This window comes from Peromyscus leucopus, chromosome 23, assembly GCF_004664715.2.
Source record: "Peromyscus leucopus breed LL Stock chromosome 23, UCI_PerLeu_2.1, whole genome shotgun sequence".
Taxonomy (NCBI): Eukaryota; Metazoa; Chordata; class Mammalia; order Rodentia; family Cricetidae; genus Peromyscus; species Peromyscus leucopus.
In genome coordinates, this window is record NC_051082.1 from 26,573,832 (window position 1) to 26,594,605 (window position 20,774).

The 20,774-nt window shown below is 48.6% G+C and overlaps 1 protein-coding gene across 2 annotated transcripts; it reads left to right on the forward strand.

Moving 5' to 3' along the window:
* The first annotated feature begins 10,192 nt into the window (after positions 1-10,192).
* Positions 10,193-19,913, forward strand: Tbl2 (transducin beta like 2). 2 transcript variants are annotated; one of them, XM_028860667.2, is made up of 7 exons: positions 10,193-10,688; positions 12,407-12,528; positions 13,158-13,342; positions 15,178-15,329; positions 16,020-16,146; positions 17,227-17,379; positions 17,834-19,913. In XM_028860667.2, exons 1-7 carry the CDS (start codon positions 10,559-10,561, stop codon positions 18,294-18,296), a joined length of 1,332 nt encoding a protein of 443 aa, XP_028716500.1. In that variant the 5' UTR covers positions 10,193-10,558; the 3' UTR covers positions 18,297-19,913. The 2 variants fall into 2 exon arrangements, with proteins under 2 accessions (XP_028716500.1, XP_037054199.1); XM_037198304.1 differs by lacking the exons at positions 10,193-10,688; positions 12,407-12,528 and having other exon boundaries at positions 13,234-13,319.
* Positions 19,914-20,774: the final 861 nt, after the last annotated feature.

Here is a 20,774-nt window from a genome sequence, read left to right on the forward strand (position 1 = left end):
TATATATATATATATTATTTTACAATACCATTCAGTTCTACATATCAGCCACGGGTTCCCCTATTCTCCCCCCTCCCACCCCCTCCCCTTACCCCCAGCCTACCCTCCATTCCCACCTCTTCCAGGACAAGTCCTCCCCCGAGGACTGCGATCAACCTGGTAGACTCAGTCCAGGAGGTCCAGTCCCTTCCTCCCAGACTGAGCCAAGTGTCCCTGCATAAGCTCCAGGTTTCAAACAGCCAACTCATGCAATGAGCACAGGACTTGGTCCACTGCCTAGTTGCCTCCTAAACTGATCAAGCCAATCAATAGTCTCACCTATTCAGAGGGCCTGATCCAGCTGGGGCCCCTCAACCTTTGGCTCATAGTTCATGTGTTTCCATTCATTTGGCTATTTTTTTTCAATAATTGAGTAAAACCGAAATTTATTATAAGTCACAGTCGTCCTAGGGACCTCCATGCTATATATATAGCCTCTATGGTTCTATGGGTTGTGGTCTGATTGTTCTTTATTTTATATCAAGAATCCACCTATGAGTGAGTACATACCATGACTGTCTTTCTGGGTTTGGGTTACCTCACTCAGGATGATTTTTTTCTAGTTCCATCCATTTGCCTGCAAATTTCATGCTTTCATTGTTTTTCTCTGCTGAGTAGTACTCCATTGTGTATATGTGCCACATTTTTTTCCATCCATTCTTCCGTTGACGGGCATCTAGGTTGTTTCCAGGTTCTGGATATTACAAATAGTGCTGCTATGAACATAGCTGAGCATGTATCTTTATGGTATGAATCAGCATTCCTTGGGTATATGCCCAAGAGTGGGATGGCTGGGTCTTGAGGTAGTTCGATTCCTAATTTTCTGAGAAACCGCCATACTGATTTCCACAGTGGTTGTACAAGTTTACATTCCCACCAACAGTGGAGGAGTGTTCCCTTTGCTCCACATCCTCTCCAACATTGGTTGTCATTGGTGTTTTTGATCATAGCCATTCTGACAGGTATAAGGTGGTATCTCAGAGTCGTTTTGATTTGCATTTCTCTGATGATTAAGGATGTTGAACATTTCTTTAAATGTCTTTCAGCCATTTGTAGTTCTTGTTTTGTGAATTCTCTGTTTAGCTCTTTAGCCCATTTTTTAATTGGACTGTTCAGTACTTTGATGTCTAGTTTCTTGAGTTCTTTATATATTGTGAACCCTAAGACTTTTAAAAGATTCCCACACTAGCTAGCTCTCTCTCTGCTTCGTGCTTGTGTCTGAGGATGTGAGCTCTCAACTTCCTGTTGTCTCCATGCCTGACACTTGCTGTTATGCCTGCTACCTGTTGTCACGCCCCCCTGCCACAATGGAACTATAAGCCATTTTTTTTTTTTTTTTTTTGGTTTTCGAGACAGGGTTTCTCTGTGTAGCTTTGCGCCTTTCCTGGAACTCACTTGGTAGCCCAGGCTGGCCTCGAACTCACAGAGATCCGCCTGGCTCTGCTTCCCGAGTGCTGGGATTAAACGCCACCACCGCCCGGCTAGCCATTTTTTTTTTTTTTAATGAGTTGCTTTGGCCGTGGCATTTTATCACAGGACAAAAATGCACACACCTCCTCTCTGCTGTGTGGAGTGCCCAGCTCTGAGTGCTCTCCGCCACTGAAGATTGGCTTCAAGGGGCTTTCTGAAAGTTGCATTCTAGCAATTTATTATTCGTTTAGTTTGGAGACGGGATCTAACTATGTAGCTCTGGCTGTCCTGGATCTCGCTCTGTAGACCAGGCTGGCCTTGACCTCACAGGGATCCACCTGTCTCTGCCTCCCGAGTGCTGAGAGTAAGGGCCTGTGCCGCTGTGCCTGGCTTGCATCCTATTTAAAAGCAATGCTCTTTTCACTGACCCATCTCCTTCCAGAAGGCTCCCCCATAAAATACTCCCTTGCTGGGCCCGGTGGAACACACGTGGAGTCTAACACCCAGGAGGCTGAAGCAGCAGATCATGAGTTAGAGGCAGCTTGGGATAAATAGTGAGTTCAAGGCTACCCTGGGATACCCTGTCAAAAAAGACAGGAAGCTGCTGGAGAGATGGCTCAGTGGTCAAGTGTGCTTCCTGCTCTTCCAAAGGACCCCAGTTCCGTTCCCAGCACCTACATCAGGGAGCTCACTAGAGCTTCTAACTCCAGCACCAGAGGCTCTACCACCCTCTGCTGGTCTCCTTGGGAACTGCACACGTGACAGATGCATAAAATAAAATAATAATAACAACGATGATGATGGTGACGATGATAAACACAACAAAAAAGCAAGCCAACAAAAATACCCCCCTTGGTCCTGGGTCCTCTTATTGATGACTCCCCTCCATGTGTACATAGCTTTCTCTCCCTCTTCTCCCCCTGCACCCTCAGCCTCCTACATGAGCAGCTCCTTCCTGGCTCCTTCACTAACCGTACCCCTCCACTCATTCTGTGCCTAGTGAATTTGTGTATGCCCCCCCCCCGTCCCCTTGCAAAATCCAGGTATTCTCGGGTACACTTCTTGCTTTCCCTGGGTCCTTATTAAAGCACTCTTTCCCTGGGGTTCCAGAATTCTTGGCTGGCCCGCCCCTTCTTCCTCCCTGGCAGTCCCTCCCCAGTTCCTGCTGCCTCTTCCTTGGCTTGTCCTTCACCAGCCAATGTATCCTCGTGCCGTGGAACAAACTCCCTGCTTCCGACTTGCCGAGGGTCCCGCTCTGGATGCACCGCCCTTGCTTTCCAGGGTGAGACACGACGTGTCCCACTGCCCCCAGGCTGTCTGCTCCTGCAGGGCGCTGCACAGCTCTCCTGATATGAATAACACAGGGCGCACCATTTCCGTGTTCTTGCTTTCATCCTGAGATGAAAGATCTCCTTCCCTCCCATCTCCAGGACAGAGGCCAGACACTTGTGCCAGCTAGATGTCTTCAAGTCCCCTCTCTTATCCCCAGCTGCTCGACCAGGATATATATATCTGTCTTTCTGTCTGTGTCTATGTTGTATGCACATGTTCATGTGGGTCTGTGCACATTTGTATAGGTGCATGTATAGGCAAGAAGTTGACATCAGATATCTTTCTCGGTCAGTCTCCAACTTTCCCCAGTCCACTTTTCCTGATGCTGGTCCACTAGGCCTGCGCATGCTCAAGCCAGCCCCTGGCCCACAGAAGCTCACCTTTCCCTATGCTTGCTGTTGGCCTGTGCTACCCCTTCTAGCTGCTCCTCGAGCTTCGGGGAGGGGTGGCACAGCCACAGGCTGTGGAACAGTCTCCCCATCCAGAGCAGTCTGGACCACGTAAGCCAGGTCCCAGAGGAGGTATTAGACACAACAGTTTAAAGGGTGATTCCGACACGCATTCAGGAACCCTTGGGCAAGAGCCTTTGAGGTGTAAATAACATGTGCTTGGACTCAAACTAGCAGAGGCTCTCAACTGTGGGATGGAGCTGGGGATGAAGCTGAGTGCTAGAGCACTTACCCAGACTCCCCAGGGAGGGGCTGGGGAAGACGGTGCTGGTAGATCAGTGGTAGCCTGCCTCGCATGTGCAGGGCCCTAGGCTTAATTGCCGGTGTTACACAAACTAAAGCAATCACAAATTAAACTGTCCTGTGCATTACAACAGCTCACGCTTAGTGCGTTGGCACACACGTGTAATCCCAGTTCTTGGGAGGCAGATCTCTGTGAGTTCAAGTTCAGCCTGGTCTATACAGGAACTTCCAGAACAAACGCAGCTACATGGTGAGACTCTGTCTCAAGGGAAAAAAAAAAAAGGTGGGGTTAGAAAGATGGCTCAGCAATTAAGTTAAAAGCATGCAATGCTCCTGAGAACACCCAGTTTTGACTCTAGCACCTACATTGGGAGGCTCACAATTGCCGGTAACTCCAGTGCCAGAGGATCTGATGCCCTCTTCTGATCTCTGTAGGCACCTGGATAAACATGGTATACATACATAGTCTATAGGATCCATTCAAATTCTAATGCTTGCTCTCTGGTGGGTTGCATGAGAACGCCCACCTCCACAGGCTCCTCTGTGTGCACACTTGGTCCTCAGCTGATGGAACTGTTTGGGAAGGATTGGGAGGTGAGACCTTGTTGGAGTTGAGTGAGTCCAATGGGATCCTTAGCAAAAACCCAGCTAATGTGTTGAGATCTGGTCTTTCACAGAACCTGGAGCTGGCTAATTCGGTGAGTTAATTAGAAAGCTTCAGGGATCTGCCTCTCTCCGTGTCTTCAACACTGGGGTTTTGTATGTACAGTACCATGCCTGGCTTTTACGTTGGTGCTGAGGAACTGAACTCAAACCTCATGTGTGTGGACCCAACTACTAATAAAAACTCACTGGAAAAGTGGACTGGGGAAAGTTGGAGACTGACCGAGAAAGATATCTGATGTCAACTTCTTGCCTATACATGTACCTATACAAATGTGCACAGACCTACACGAACATGTGCATACAACATAGACACAGACAGACAGACAGACAGACACACACACACACAAACATTCATTTCATTCAGCAAACACCTCACTGACCGAACCATTGCCCCAGCCCTGAAATGCTTCTTTAAAGTGAAATTTTCAGCCAGGTGATATAATCCCAGCACTCGGGAGGCAAAGGTAGGGGGATCTCTTTGAGTTCGAGGCCAGCCTGGTCTATAGAGTGAGTTCCAGGACAGCCAGAGCTACACAGAGAAACCCTGTCTTGGAAAAAACAAACAAAAAAAAAAAAAAAAAAAGCAAAACTTTCAAGCTAGGTGTGGTAATGAATGCTTGTGGTCCCAGTACTGGAAAGGCTGAAGCAGGATGGTCGCGAGTTTGAGGCCAACCTAAACTACCTAGGGAATTCAAAGCAAGTTTTTCATGCTGAGATCCTGTCTCAGAAAATCAAACCCAACCAAAAATCCTAGTTTGCCCCACTATGGCTTGATAAAAACCAATCGCAACTTTGAGGGGAAAGGGTTTATTTGGCTTATACTTCCATGTCTCAGTCCATCACTGAGGTGAGCCAAGGCAGGAACTCCTGGGGGTGTGGATCAGAAGCGGAAGCCACAGAGGGATGCTGCTTAGGCCTTGTTCAGCTACTAGACCCACATGCTCAGGCCTGGAGCCACCTGCGGTGTCCCCAGCCCCCAGCCATTCATTGAGAAAAGGCCCCACTGGCATGCCTACAGGGTAGTCTGACGGAGTGTGTGTGTGTGTGTGTGTGTGTGTGTGTGGGGGTGTGTTCCTCGAATGAGAGTCACCGCCTTCCCAGGTGACTCTAGTTTGTGCCACATTGACCAAAAGCAACCAGCACGACAAACAAACAGAAACCCAGACAGCTTTCCATGTAGATGGCAGAGGCCGGCGCTCCCACCCCACTGCCCTCAACTGAACGGATGCCAGTTCCCAGAAAAGGGCAAAAGGGAAGGAAATGAGCCCTTAGCTCTCTGACTGGACGTAGTTCCTCACCCAAGATAGCCAATGTGTCTGTCTGTCTGTCTGTCTGTCTGTGTCTCTCCACTTCTGTCTTTGCCTGTGCCCTTAGAAGATCCTTGTAACTATGGCCCGGCTGGAACTGTGAGTCAAGACCTGTTAGTGGAGGCTGGAGCTTATTACAGGCTTTCCGTGGACGTGGGGACCAGGCAGCTGACAGGGCATGCCACTTCTAGGAGCATTTTTTTCTTTTACCCCAATGAAGCAGGTCTAATCCAAATGTTATCTCTCAGGATTTGTCTGTTTTGTGGTGAAATCTGTGGATTATATCAATGTCAGGTTTCTGATTTATCGGGGACTATGGGGGTCCAGCCCCTTGATAGTCCCCACCCAGGGCCCGGGAAGAATCTACAACCAGCTGATAATTAATCTTTGATGAAAAGAAATGAATCTATGTACACAAAACTCCTTAGTCCATACACTTTATTATTCTGAGTCAGTTCTCTCTCTACACAGCTTCTATTCTGCTCCCATGCCTAGTTCCTGTCTTGCCTGATTTTTTTCTACATTAATCTGCGGTCCCCTCTAAGTCCTATCTAATTCCTTCATCTTAGTTCCGCCCCATCTAGGTTCTCATCCATCTAGTACTTTCTCAGCACAGCTCCTCTCTCATCTCCTTCTCTCTCATCTCGTTCTTCCTCATCTTGTTCTTCCTCATCTGACTCTTCCTCATCTCCCATCTCGTTCTAGTACTCTCTTTAGCCCTTCAATCTAGTTCTTCCTCGTCTCAGTTTGTTCCTCTCAAGTTCTTACCCATCTAATCCTTCCATTCTCTTTTCTCTTCTCTGTATTCTTATTCTCTCAGCTCTCCCTAAGTCTCCCAGGAATCCAGTTATAAACCCAAGCAATAGCAATCCCCTGGTCGAGCTAGGTCACCAGGCTTGAATTCTACGGGGTCATAAAGGCAGGTAAGAATTTTCCTCAGGCAGTGACCACCAGGCTTTCTTTTTAAAAATTTATTATGTATACTTTCTTCTGCATGTATGCTGCAGCCAGAAGAGGACTGATCCATACAGATGGTGACCATGTTGCTGAATGAATAGATGGAGAGAGTGTCAACCTGAGATAGAGCTCAATCAAAATGGAATGTAAAAGAAAGAGGTACCTGAGTGCTAATGACTGGTTAGTGTATCACAAAGGGATCTGTGTGCTCAGTCTACGTTCCTAGGAGTGGTTAGGTAAGGAGTTAGGGGTCTATAAAGTTAGTAAGGCTGTAAGAAAGGAGGGTCCGAGCTAAATTGTGTAAAGCTATTACTTAAGGTCCACCTGACCTAGTCGGTATCTTCTTGTGGAATTTACTTTAAATCAGGAGACTAGCATGTGGTGGTCTGGACTGTTACTTCTGTTAGTCCTTGAATGTGGCTAAGGGAGATATCTGATTCCAGTGCTGAAAGGGGAGAAACAGATGGGCTGGGGGAAGGACGCCTTTCCTGAGACTGCTCTCCAAATACCTGAAATTTGTGTATCCAGAGAGTGATCAGTCCACACTGTTAGCCCTTCTTAGGGAAAAGTCAATTGGGAAAACTATGAAGGCACACATGATTTTCATAACAGAATACAGCTGATATATAACAAGCCAAGTAACACCAAAAGCTCCTTGGAATTTGGCTTCCTCTGAAGGAATTCCTTGATCCCTTCAGGTAGTGACTTTGCCATAACTAGCTGAGTTCTTATGATATCTTCCTGCAGCCTGTAGCACTGATTACATCTGGCTATGCTTTTCCAAGATACTGAAGGAAACGAGTGGAAATGTCCACAGGCCTGCACTGTTCATTCTCTAGAGGATACATATATATCATATATATGTAAATACATTTATATATATAATTTATTATGTATAGTGTTCTGTCTGCATGTTCTGTCTGTAGGCCAGAAGAGGGCACCAGATCTCATTATAGATGCTTGGAATTGAACTCGGACCTCTGGGAGAGAGGCCAGTGCTCTTAACTGAACCATTTCGTCAGCCTCAGAGGCTACCTTTTAAAAATTACATTTACTTGAGGCTGCAGAGGTGGTTCTGAGGTTAAGAGCACTGGCTGTTCTTCCAAAGGACCTGGGTTCAATAACCAGCACCCACATGGCAGCTCACAACTGACTGTAACTCTGGTTCCAGGGGACCTGACACCTTCACACAGACATACACGTAGGCAAAAAAAAAAAACAAAAACAAAAAAAACCCAAAAAACCACCAATGCACTAAAAATAAACCAATTTTAAAAAGTACATTTACTCATTTACTTGTGTGTTAAGGGGTGGTGCATGCACACCACAGTGCTTCCATGAGGTCAGAGGACAGCTTGGAGTTCTCTCCTTCTGTCATCCGGCCCTAGGACTCAAACTCAGGTTGTCAGGCTTGGCAGCAAGTGCTTTTATCTCCTGAGCCATTTCGGATGGCCCTGAACTCTGGATCCTCCTGCCTCTGCCTCCTGGGTGCTGGGGTGACAGCTGAGTGCCGCTATGCCTTGTAAATCTGTAATGATTTTCCAAAAAAATTCATTTTAAAACAATGTGCTTAGTAGCGCATGCCCACCTTCACAATTCTTAGGAGGCAGGAGCAAAAGGACTGCTTCTCCAAGGCCAGCCTGACCTACAAAGTGAGTTCCAGGCCAGCTAGGGTTACACGGTGACCCTGTCTCACCACCCCCAAATTAAAACCAACCAAAACCCTCCTGTAATCCCAGTCCTCAGAAGGTTGAGGCAGGAGGGTTGCCACAAGTTTCAGGCCAGTCTGGACTACAATACTGAAACCCTGTTTTAGGAAACACTAAAAATCTTCTTTTTGGGCTGGGGAGATGTTTTCGGGGGTAAAACCATTTGCTTTGGATGGGGATTGGAGCTTGGTTATCAGAAAGCAACCTAAAACCTGGGTGTGTCATATGAGCCTGCTTGTAAATCCCAGCACAAGGGAGGCCGAGACGGAGAACACCTGCAGTAAATTGCTTTAGTCAAAATAGCTGATGCTGTAAACTACAGATTCGGCAAGATACCTGCTCCAGTACTTGGTACATAAGATGGAGAGCGATCATGGATAGACGTCAACGTCTGGCCTTCAAACAAATGCACACACATGTACCCAAACACATTTGGTATGACACCCATGTATGATGCACACACATACATATGCAAAAAAATTTTTTTGATACAAAAGTCTCACTATGTAGCCTTCTCTGGCCTGGAATTCTCTGAGTAGACCAGGCTGCCTTTGAACTCAGGAGAAATCTGTCTCTGCTTCCAAGTGCTGGGATTAAAGGAATATGCCACCACAATCAGCAGAGAGAAAGAGAGAGAGGGAGAGGGAAGAAACTTCTTCCAGGGACTAGACAGCAACTTCAGTTGTAGAGCTGCTTAACATACTGAATGCCCTAGATTTGATTCTAGCATGGCCAAATAATATTAATTAATTAGCCAGGCACTGGTGGCACATGCCTTTAATCTGGCAAGGCTTTGTGAGTTCAAGGCTAGCCTCGTTTGCAACGCCAGTTTCAGGACAGCCAGAGCTGTTACACAGAGAAACCCTGTGTCAAAAAAACAATAAATAATAATAATAATAATAATAATTTGGTATCTCCTTTTCAACATCCTTTCCACTCTGCTGGCTACCCCGTAATCCAGGCATTTATTACCTTCCTGGAGGATTTTTGCAAGGACTTCCGGTTGGCTTTTTTTTTTTTAAACCCAAGATGCCCTGGAACTCTCTATGTAGTCTAAGAAGACCTTGAATTTCTGATCTTCCTGCTCCAGCTCCCCAGTGTGGGATTACAGGCTCATGGGGTGCTGAGGAACTCAGCTTCCTCCAAGCTCGGGAAACACCCTACCAACGGAGCTACATCCCCAACTCCAGCCTATTTTATGTTTTGGTTTTGTTGTTCTCTTTTCAGCGGTGGGGATCGAATCCAGGGCCTGTACAAGCTAGGCAAGTGCTCTACATTAAGCTTATCTCCCTGGCTCACTTTCTAACCAGTGCCCTCCTATGATAACCAGCGTGCTGGAATGAAGCCAGCACTCAGGGGTCTCCAGATCTTTCCAACCTTACTAGCCGTTTCTTTTTCTAATGCTCACGCCTTTGCCTCTCCACAACACCCTCGCTGTTCAGGTCTTTGCGGGGCTGCATCACACCGAGGGTGGAGCATTTCACTTCCCCAGCAGCAGCACAGGTAAAGTGGGAATAAGAACCTCTGCCCTGTCCCTTGGAAGGATACTGTGTGGCGATGCTGCAATAAAGCTTTTAATAAAAGATCAAGAGAAGTGAGAACAACACCGGCAGAGTCTGCAGCCTGAACACACCCGGCAGACGCTGCTTCAATCAAAGCCGTTTTTAACCCTCAGGCCCCGCCCCTCAAAAACAGTCCAATAGCCAGGCCTTGCCTCTTCGTGTCAATCGCTAGGCCCCGCCTCCCAGAGCCGGAAGGCCCTGCCCCTCCAGGCGCCGCAAAGTCCAGGCCCCGCCCCTCAGAGCACGTGAAGCTGTTCAGTCAAACCGGCGAGGCCCCGCCCCCAGGGCGCACGAGCCGCTCAGCCCCGCCCCTCAGAGCGTACCAACGGCCAGCTCGTCCTCCTCATAATACTCAAACCAGTCCTATTCCCCCAAAACACCCAAACGGTCGACACCGGCTCCTCAAGACGCTTCAAAGGCCGAGCTCCGCCCTACATTATGTGTAATTAGGCCGGGTCCGTCGGAAGCGCGCCAACGGACAGGCCCCGCCCCTTGAGAAACTCAAACCACCAGGCTCCGCCCCACAGGGCCCTCCAACGGCCGGGCCCAGCCCCTCAAGCAGCACAAGCGGCCAGGCTCCGCCCTACCGAACGCTCCAACCGCCCGGCCCCGCCTCCCAGGACCGGCTAACGACCTGGCCCCGCCCTCGAGGCGCCCAAGCGGCCAAAGCTCCGCCCCGCCGAGCCCTCCAACCGCCCAGGTCCCTCCTCATAGGACACGGCAACGGTTAGGCCCCGCCTCCCGAGGCACGCTTAGGACCAGGCCACGCCCCACACCGGCCAGTCCCGCCCCTCGAGACGAGCCAACTGTCCTCCCCCGCCCCTCGTGCGCCGAGACGTGAGGACGCCGGCGTCGTAGGCTGAGGTGGCAGCGGTCCTGCAGACATGGAGCTGCCGCAGATGCCGGAGCTGGTGGGGCTGTCCCTGCTGGTGGGGCTGCTGGCCCTAGTGGCCACGGTGGCGGTGGCCCGGGGCTGGCTGCGGGCCGAGGAGGACAAAGCCAGCCAGCCCGTCCGTAAGTATACCGGACCGGGTAGCGGTGACTCCATGAGGACTTTGCTCCCGGCCGCCGCGTGGTCTCAGGAAGCCTAGAGACTCAACGAACCTCAGTTTCCCTGGTTGTGAGATGAGCCTCCCGTGCAGACATCGGGTTGCATTACATCTCAGGGGCAGGACTCTGGGTGCTAGGCTCCTAGGTTGTAGGTGACTTTTCCTGGGACAGCACCTCCTCTCCCACTCCACCCCCCCAACCCCTGTCCCTGACCTCGGGGCTGCTACGGAAACTCAGTTCACTCCCCAAGTTTACTGTTGGAAAATGGGGGTCATTTGAAAATACTCTTCGGCCAACTCTGACCGGCAGGAACGTCCACTGAACTCCTCTTAGCTATTGATAAGCTTCGGAGTCTTTTTAATTCGTTCAGTAAATGAGACAGAAGTAAAAGTGCATGTCTACACTGTGGCTACATGGCTTCTCTTGAGCTTTCTCATCAATGTAGAAATGCTTTTGTTACTTGGTTATACTATCTCATTCAATTCTTGACCTTTGTTTTTTTGTTTGTTTTGTTGTTGTTTTTGAGAAAGGAAAGTTAAACTCACTATGTAGCCCAGTCTGATTTTCAGCTCCTAATCTTCCTGCCTCCACCACCTGAGTGCTAGAATTATAGGCCCATACCACCAAGTCTGGTTTCAGTATCTTTTTAAGGTAACCAAGACTTGAAGCGGTTAAATAACTTATCCAAGACCAGATCCTTCAGTTTCCCTTGTGTGTTGGTCCCTAGGTTGGCATGCATGCATGCCTACAATCCACACTACACTGGCCAAGCTGTGAACCCACCCAGCTGTGTAAACTCAGAGAGGTGCTGTGCAGACTCAGCAGCCTCTGCAAGATCACTTGGAGGGCTGGGGATGTAGAGTGTGTACCCTTAGCAGAACAACAGAAGAAAAGATCACTCAGTGATAAAGACCAAATCCAACTCAAGTCTGATTTCTAAGCCTTTAAAAAAAAGCTTAAACATTTTTTAAAATTATGTGTGTATGTCTGTTGTTTGTCCATGTTTGTGCAAGTATCCTTGGAGGCCAAAGGTGCCATAGTCTCTGGAACTACACTTAGAGTTGGTTGTAAGTCACCTGATTTGAGTACCAGGAGCCAAACTCTGGTTCTCTGAAAGAGCAATATATGCTTTTAACTACTAAGCCATCTCTCCAGCCACCCTTTTTATGTTTGAAGTTGAGGCCTTGCATATGCTAGGCAAGCCCTCTACCATTAAGGTATATTCCTAGCCTCCACCCCCTTTTTAAATGAACATGTGGGTGGATGGACATACATCTTGTACACATGGAGATCAGAAAACAACTTTGTGTATCATTAGGAACACGAGTTGCTTCCATTGAGACAAGGTCCCATGTTGACCTGGAGCTCATGATTAAGTCAAGCTGGTTGGCCAGAGAGCCCTGGGGACCTTCCTGAATTCCACCTCCTGAGTTCTGAAGAATTCATGGCATTTTTATGTGGGTTCTGGGTGTCCTCACACTTGGAAAGCAAGCACTTTACCTACTGAAGCATCCCCCCTGACCTCCCAAGCATCTTTTTGTACACATCACTTTCTCTCCTCAAGGACAAAGGCCCTTTCTGGCTCATGTCTTGGTGCTCCATCCAGAGCCTAGGCAGTCCTAGGCACTTGGGAGATGCTTCTGAGTGAGTGTATGGATAAATAACATGACTCTTCCTTCTAGGCCAAGAAGCAAACGAATCCAAGAAGTCAGGATCCAAGAAGCAGAAACATAACCATCGGGTTCGTAAGGAGAAGCCTCAGCAACACAGCTTTACCCACCGCCTTCTGGCCGCAGCATTGAAGGTACTTGGTACTCCTGGGCACTGAACATGTGCAGCATGTGTGCATGAAGACCCACAGCCCCACAGACTGTCCTTTGTAGTAATCTGTGCACATTACATATACCTCTTACTTATCAGGAGAGTAGGCATACCCCATTCTGGCCCTTCTGCTCCCTCCTTCCCTTATAGTACTGAGGATTGAATCCAGGCCCTTGTGCATGTTAGATGAGCACTCTACCACTGAGTTCCATCTCCAGTCCTTGATTGGCAGATTCTACATAAGTGCTCTGCAGCTGAGCACCTTACTGGGGGATTCTAGGCAGCCACTGTACTGGTGGGCTACAATCCTAGCCCACTTTCTACTTTTTATTTATTTTTGTCTGCTCTTAATTTTGAGATAGTTTCACTAAATTGCTTGGTCTGGCTTGAGACTTTCTCTGTAGCCCAGGCAGGCCTTGAACTTGAGATCCTACTGCTCCAGCCTCTTGAGTAGCTGGGATTATAGAACTGAATTACCAGGACTAGCTTATCCTCTTCTATCCTCAGCTTGTTCGTCACTCAGGCACCAGGGCCACAGAGTGGCAGCCCTAGGTTCATCCTCCTGTCCACTGGAGAGGGTCTCATTTATACTTCCTGCGTTCTTTTCCCTAGAGCCATAGTGGGAATATATCTTGCATGGACTTCAGTAGCAATGGCAAGTACCTGGTCACCTGTGCAGATGACCGCACTGTCCGAATCTGGAGCACCAAAGATTTCCTTCAGCGGGAGCACCGCAGCATGAGAGCCAATGTGGAGCTGGACCATGCCACCTTGGTGCGCTTCAGCCCTGACTGCAGGTGGGACAGGACAGAGCCTCAGGCTCGCCTGCAAAAGCCCAGCTCTTAACTTTGGCCTTCCCAAGTCCAGTTGGGGGTTAGTGAGGAGGGACTAAGAGTCTACCTTGAGATGACATAAAGAAGAGAGCATCCGTATAGTATGGGCACCTCCTGTGGCCCTTGGAGGTTCTGCTCTGTAAGAAGGAAGCAGGGAGGGAAAAATTATTCCAACCTGAATTTCCGAAATCTAGCTTTGCCGTGAATTTTGGAAGCCCTACGCTCTAGAAATGAAAGGAACCAAAGCTATGAGGATCCTCTTTTTGTAGTGTAGGACTAAACTTGGAATCTCACATTCTGGCAAGGCCTTACTACTGAGCTATACCCTCAGCCTTTCTTGCTTTTTGGGTTTTAGTTTGCTGGTTGTTTTGAGACAGGACACAGGGCCTTGCTATGTTGTTCTCACTAGGTAATGCAGCTTGGCCCTGAACTTGTGGGCTTTCTGCCCCAGTTTCCCCGATTCTAGGATTCAGTGTGGCTTTAGTGCCTTTGTTCAGGGAAACAAATATCTGTTTACCCTAGATAGGGCATCAACAACAGACCAAAGAGTGATGGTATCATGTGTAGCTTGGCAAACCAGTGAGTTTATTGGGGTTGTTTACGGCAATATGGGTAAGAGGATGCTTAAAAGAACATGGTCAGGCTGGGCAGTGGTGGCTCATGCCTTTAATCAGAGCACGGGAGGCAGAAGCAGGTGGATCTCTGAGTTCAAGGCCAGCCTGGTCTACAGAGTGAGTTCCAGGACAGACTCCAAAGCTACACAGAGAAACCCTGTCTCGAAAACAAACAAACAAAAGAACATGAACAACTCTTTGGGAGCCAAATCATAAAAGCCCACCCCAGCGTAGGTACTGACTCAGAAAAGCTGTATTCTTGAAGCTGCGGATTGGGCTATAAGGCAGCTCCAGCATAGTCTTCTCCTGCCAGTCCTTGTTTACTAGTTCTATGACCTTGGGAAGGGACCTTATGAGTCTTGTGACTTTTCAGGGCTTTCTGTTCTCCTTAAGTCTCAAAGCCTCTTCTTTTTTTTTGTTTTATTTTTGTTTTTGTTTTGTTTTTCCAAACAGGGTTTCTCTGTGTAGCTCGGGCTATCCTGGAACTCACTCTGTAGACCAGACTGCCCTCAAACTCACAGAGATCCTCCTGCCTCTGCCTCCTGAGTGCTGGGATTAAAGGTGTGTGCCACCACTGCCCAGTTTCAAAGCCTCTCCTATTTATGGAGGGTATTTTTATGTTTTAGTGCTAAGGATCAAACCCAAAGCCTACCACTGAGATACATCTCTGTCCTTGAAATACTTTGTTTTGCTTTTTGTGCGTGTAGGCCAGAGAACAGCAGAAATTGGGTTTTTTTTTTCTTGCTATTATACGTGTTTCTGAGTATTCTTAAGTCACATTAGCCTTGCCAAGCAAGTGCTTTTTAACCTGCTGAGCCATCTCATTGGCCCTCTGAATAATTTTTTATGAGATTTTGAGGGGCTGGAGTGAGATGGTTCAGGGGTTAAGAAGACTGGCTGCTCTTACACAGGACTGGGGTTCACTTCCTAGCATGTACATGGTAGCTCACAACTGTCTATAACTCCAGTCTTAGGGGGAGCCTATGTCCTCTTCTGGCCTCTAAGGGCACCAGGCATGTGGTGCACAAACATGTTTAAAGTTTAAAAAAGTATTTTTTTTGAACCAAGAGATCTATAGTAAGACTATACCATAGGGCAAGAGGGGCAATCTTGATTTTCTGTAGGATCTAGAACACATAGGCCTCTGGCCAGGTAAGAAAATGACCTCTCTTTTGCTGTCTCTAGAGCCTTCATTGTTTGGCTGGCCAATGGGGACACCCTCCGTGTCTTTAAGATGGCCAAGCGAGAAGATGGGGGCTTTACCTTCACAGCCACCCCAGAGGACTTCCCTAAAAAGCACAAAGCGCCCATCGTCAACATCGGCATTGCTGACACAGGTAGGGAAGTCTAGTGGGTGGAGCTTACTCGAGGCATGAGAAAGTGCCTGAATCATAACTTGTTCTTTGTTTGTTTTGTTTTAAAGGTTTATTCATTTTTACTTTATGTAGTGGGTGTTTTACCTGAATGTATGTCTGTGCACCACTTACATGCAGTGCACACAGAGGCCAGAAGAAGACGTGGGGTCCCCTGGCACTAGAGTTACAGCCAAATGCAAGCTGCCATGTGGGTGCTGGGAATTAAACCCATGTCCTCTGTAAGAGCAGCTAGTGCTCTTAACTGCTGAGCCATCTTTCCAGGCCTCCCACCCCATTTTACTGTGTGTGTGTGTGTGTGTGTGTGTGTGTGTGTGTGTGTATGTTATAGCACACATGTGGAGGTCAGAGGACAACCTGTAGAAGTCAGCTCAATCTTCAACACATGGGAGTTGAACGCCAGTCATTAGGCTTGGTGACAAGTACCTCCACCTGCATCTCGCGCGCGCTCGTGCCCTTCTGAGTTGTGTTTGTTGAAGGAGTTGATAGTGCCTGAGTTTTGCCTGGCATCATTGTGACCAAAGAGCTCTGGCCCTGTGCTTCCCTAGAGTCCGTAAGAGCCATATTTCTTAGAGCAGTTCCTCGTTGTTTCTTTGGGAGGTGACAGTTGGTCTGGTCATATCCTTGGCCTCACAGCTTTCCGCTCCTCATCAGGGAAGTTCATCATGACAGCCTCTAGTGACACGACGATCCTCATCTGGAATCTGAAACGTCAGGTGCTAGCCACGATCAATACCAACCAGATGAACAACACTTACGCTGTTATCTCCCCATGTAGCAGGTAAGGACACGGTAGAGCGCAGAGGCAGTTTTGAGAAATGGGGTAGGGACACCGGGAGGTAAGCCCTGGCTCTCCAAAGCGTGGAAGGATTTCCCACAAGCCCCCATAGTCCTGGTGTCTGTTTCTTCCCCTACAGTGTGTTTGTTTTTGCAGTGCTGAGGGTGGGAAGCAGAGCGCTGTGCATGTTAGGCAAACAGTCAAGCACTGCACATCGGAAGCCCCTCATCATGGGCTTCATTCCACTTGTTTTGTTTTGAGTCCAGTGCTCACTGTATATCTCTGACTGGCCTGGAACTCACTGAGATCTGCCTGCTCTGTTTCATGACCGCTTGGATTAAAGGCTGTGCCACCATACCAGGCCTTTTAAAAATATTTGTTGGTTTGGTTTTATTTGTTCTGAGACAGGATCTCAGTGTGTAGACCTTGCCAGCCTGGAACTCACTATATAAACCAGGGTAGTCTCAAACTCACAAGAGATCTGCCTATTCTTGCCTCTTAAGCATTGGGATTAAAAGTATACATCACCGGGGCTGGAGAGATGGCTCAGAGGTTAAGAACACTGGCTGCTCTTCCAGAGGTCCTGAGTTCAATTCCCAGCAACCACATGGTGGCTCACAACCATCTACAATGAGATCTGGTGCCCTCTTCTGACCTGCAGGCTGAACACTCACTGTATACATGACAAATAAATAAATATAATCTTTAAAAAAAAAGTATGCATCACCACACCCAGTCTTATTATATTAATTTTAATTTTAGTTTGAGACAAGATCCTGCTAAGTTATCTCTACTGCCTTCCTGTTTACTCTGTTAGCCCAGGAAGGCCTTGAACTAGAGATCCTCCTGCCTCAGCCTCAAGACTAACTGGAATTGAAGGGTTATACCTCCATGCCTGACACGGAAACACTTTTAAAATTAGAAGCTGGGCTGTAGCTGTAGATGACTTACCTTGTATTTATGAGACCCTAGATCCATGCCTAGTATCACAAGGTGCTGTTTCTCCAAAGAGAGATGGCTAAGATCTGTTAGGAACAAGATGTCTTTAACATGTGAATTTTAAGCGTGTGGGTTATGTGACAGGTTTGTGGGTTCCTGTGGCTTCACCCCAGATGTGAAGGTCTGGGAGGTCTGCTTCGGGAAGAAAGGGGAATTCCAGGAGGTGTTGCGAGCCTTTGAGCTGAAGGGCCACTCTGCCTCTGTCCACTCTTTCGCTTTCTCCAATGACTCTCGGAGGTGAGTACATCCGTGCATTTTCTTTCCTTTGCTCTTTTGGTTGTTTGGTCTTACTTGGTACAGCTAGCCAAGGCTGGCCTTGAAGGCCCCATCCACCTGCCTCTCTCTTAAGTACTGAGATATGGGTGTGGACTTACCTGGCAATTTTTTATTCTGTCCTGTTTGTGTTTTTTGACACAGGGTCTCACCTGGTAGCCCAGACTGGCCTTGAACTCACATTGATCCTCCTGCCTTGCCTCAGCCCCCAGTGCTGAGATTATAGGTGTGAACCAGCAAGCTGGGCTGAGCAGTGGGCCCAGCTGGGCTGCAGGTCTGGGCGCAGGTCTGAGAAGGGTGGCGGACTTGATTCCCAGCAGGCTGTTGACTTGGCTTCTAGCTGCAGTCCCTTGGGCTGCTCCAGTGCCTTTCCAAGCCGGGGTTGTTGAGGCTCTGGCTGTGATTTCCCACATTACAGGATGGCCTCTGTCTCCAAGGATGGCACATGGAAGCTGTGGGACACAGATGTGGAATACAAGAAGCAGCAGGACCCCTACTTGCTAAGGACAGGCCGCTTTGAAGAGGCAAGCACCATGCCTTGCCGCCTGGCGCTCTCCCCTGACACCCATGTCCTGGCCTTGGCCACTGGCACCAGTATTCATCTCTTCAACACGAGGCGTGGGGAGAAGGAGGAGTGCTTCGAGTCTGTCCACGGGGAGTGCATTACTGACTTGACTTTTGACATCACTGGTCGCTTCTTGGCCTCCTGTGGGGACCGTGCTGTGCGGCTTTTCCACAATACCCCAGGCCACCGGGCTGTGGTGGAGGAGATGCAGGGCCTCCTGAAGCGGGCCTCCAGTGAGAGCACCCGCCAGAGGCTGCAGCAACAGCTGGTCCAGGCCCAGGAGGTCCTGAAGAGCCTGGGGGCCCTGAAGAAGTGACTGGCCCTGGATGGCTCTGCCTGCCCCAGTGGTTGCCACTCTTTCCCAGGTGCCCCTGGGGTAGAGACCTGGAGGAACCTCCCAATTCCCTTCCTGGTGGCCCCTGCTTTTTCCCATTGAAACTATTCTTGCATACTTAGATCTCTCTCTCTCTCTCTTCTTGTTTGACTCCTCCCAGACTGAAAGGTGCTGTTTTCTCACAGGCCCAAGGGTGGATTCTGTCTTCACCCAGCACTAAGAAGAGGGGTAGAGAGAAGAGAGACAGAGAGAGCAAAGTCTTTGACTGTGTGGCAAAAGACCCTGACACCCAAAGAAGTTTGTGAGTGTCAGGTCAAACCTGAGGGACACCAGAGAACAAGGTGGCTGTTGTATAAGGGTGCAGAATGTGTTTTATAATGCTGCAAGGTGAGTCTCCACCTGGACCAGGCTCCTGTTACCAGCAGGAAATAATTAAGGACTGGTCTTTGTTGGCACTAGTCTATAATCGCAGCACTCTACAGGCAAAGGCGGGAGGATCAGGGGTTCAAGTCCAGCTTGGACTACTTAGTGAATTCCAGGACCTCCTGGGCTCCATATGGAGAGAGACCTTGACTAGAGATTTTTTTGCTCTGGATTTCTTCAGTTTTCTTATTTGTAAAATGGGGAACGATGCTCTCTGTGGCCTTCTTGAAAAGATGTTGTGAAGCTAAGAGCATTCTAAAGTTCCCATGCATGGAGCACAACAGTGCTGTCCAGTGTCATTAACTCTCAGATAAACTTTGGTCTGCAACCAGATAAGAAAGAATCACAACCCTCAGGAAGGCTGAGGCTCCTGGGGCTTGGCTTGCTCATTATCTTGGTTGAATGTGGTGGTTTGGTTCCCGTGCCTTGAGAAGTAATGCTATCTTAACATGGCACTCCTCTCTGTGGGAGACCTCGTGGACTTAACACATCAGTGCCTGTTACATGGGACTAGCTAGTGATGCTAGCTAACACATACAAACAAGACTGGATCTGCTGCCAAAGATCCACGTGGTGGGAAGGACCTGGAGGCTGGTGTCTGTGAAGTGCTTTTGGTTCATTCACAGCTGCAGAGGCTGGTGTTGACATGGGGAGGAAGTGGCATACACCCAGAGAGAGATTTGGCTCTCAGACATGTAAACTGTAAGACTGCTTGGATCCAAGGGATAAGGAAGGTGTCAGGTCAGGAATCTAGGAGGGCTTGAATCTAGCATAAAGTACCCATCTCAGTTAGTTTTGATCTCTCGCTTAAAAGGAGGGCCTCTTGCAGCCGTCCTCAACGCATCAGAATGTTCGAATAAGGCATGACCCTGAAGTTGACCTTGATGGCTCCCTTGTCGGCACCCTCTCCTTCCATCACCACTGCTGCATCCAGACGGCCTGCAGCAGCTGCTGTCTCCGTCTCTTCTGTTACCATCCTCGTCTTCTACCTCCTGTATGTCAGGGTTTTGTTTCCAGCCACAGTATTTCACGTCACTTTCCTACATAGTTTAGCCAGCTTTTGAAAAACATAAAACAGATCAGACCATGCCATTCCCAGTTAAAAACCCTTCAAAGGCTTCCCTCTATTCCTGGACTAAAACCCTGAGCTCGCTCTGGCCTGCATAGTGTACTGAAGTTTTGCCCTTCCTGTGGTCTTTCTTTGCGATGGTCCAGCCCACCCCATTCTTCCTGTTTCTTTGCTAACCCAAGCAGTTGACAGGCTCCAGGTATGGGCTGTCCCTCTTGTGTGCTGCAAGCATTTTTCCTTTCTGTTGGCAGACTTGTCGGTGTGTTCCGTCCTTGTGACTTTGACTCCAGGCAGTTGCCTCCTCAAACACTCCATCCGAAGTAGCCCTTTCCACCAATCCTGTCCTATTGGTTACATTGGTGCTTTTCTTTCTTTTGTATGACTTGGTGCTTTCTGAAACCATCTTGTTTGGCTATGTATTTGCTCCAGTGCCAGTCGAGTGTGTAGCAAAAGTGGGACTTGGGCGGGTCACCTGATGGTGAGATGGGAAGAAATGGTAGAGACTGCAGTGGGCTGCTGGGCATGTGTCATGGATGCATCATGGTTGGTAGCTGCTACATATTGTTTAAGAATTCCCCAAAGTTGCCAGTTTCAGAGATGTTAGATGTTGGCATCTTACTTTGAAACGAGGCACCACTGTGAACTGGACCAAACACTGATGTAGGACTATGTGGCTCATCAGTCTCGTTGGCACTTAAGGATTGTTCCTTGCTTTTCATTTTGCAGTCCTGGGGATGGAACCCAGAGCTTTCTGCGGGGTAGACAATTGCTCTGCTGCTGAGCCATGCCCCATGCCTCACTAGGAGATGCTAGACAATGACTCTCCTGCTCAGCCCCAGCTCCAGCCCTCACTATTAGATGCTAGACAATGGCTCCTGTTCAGCCACAGTCCTAGCCCTCACTAGGAAATGCTAGACAATGACCCTCCCGCTCAGCCACAGCCCCAGCCCTCACTGGGAGATTCTAGG

Coding starts and splice junctions, on each gene's coding strand:
- Tbl2 (XM_028860667.2), top strand. CDS start 10,559: ATGGAGCTGCCGCAGATGCCGGAGCTGGTGGGGCTGTCCCTGCTGGTG. Junction 13,343..15,177: donor CGCTTCAGCCCTGACTGCAG/GTGGGACAGGAC, acceptor TGCTGTCTCTAG/AGCCTTCATTGTTTGGCTGG. Junction 17,380..17,833: donor TTCTCCAATGACTCTCGGAG/GTGAGTACATCC, acceptor CCCACATTACAG/GATGGCCTCTGTCTCCAAGG.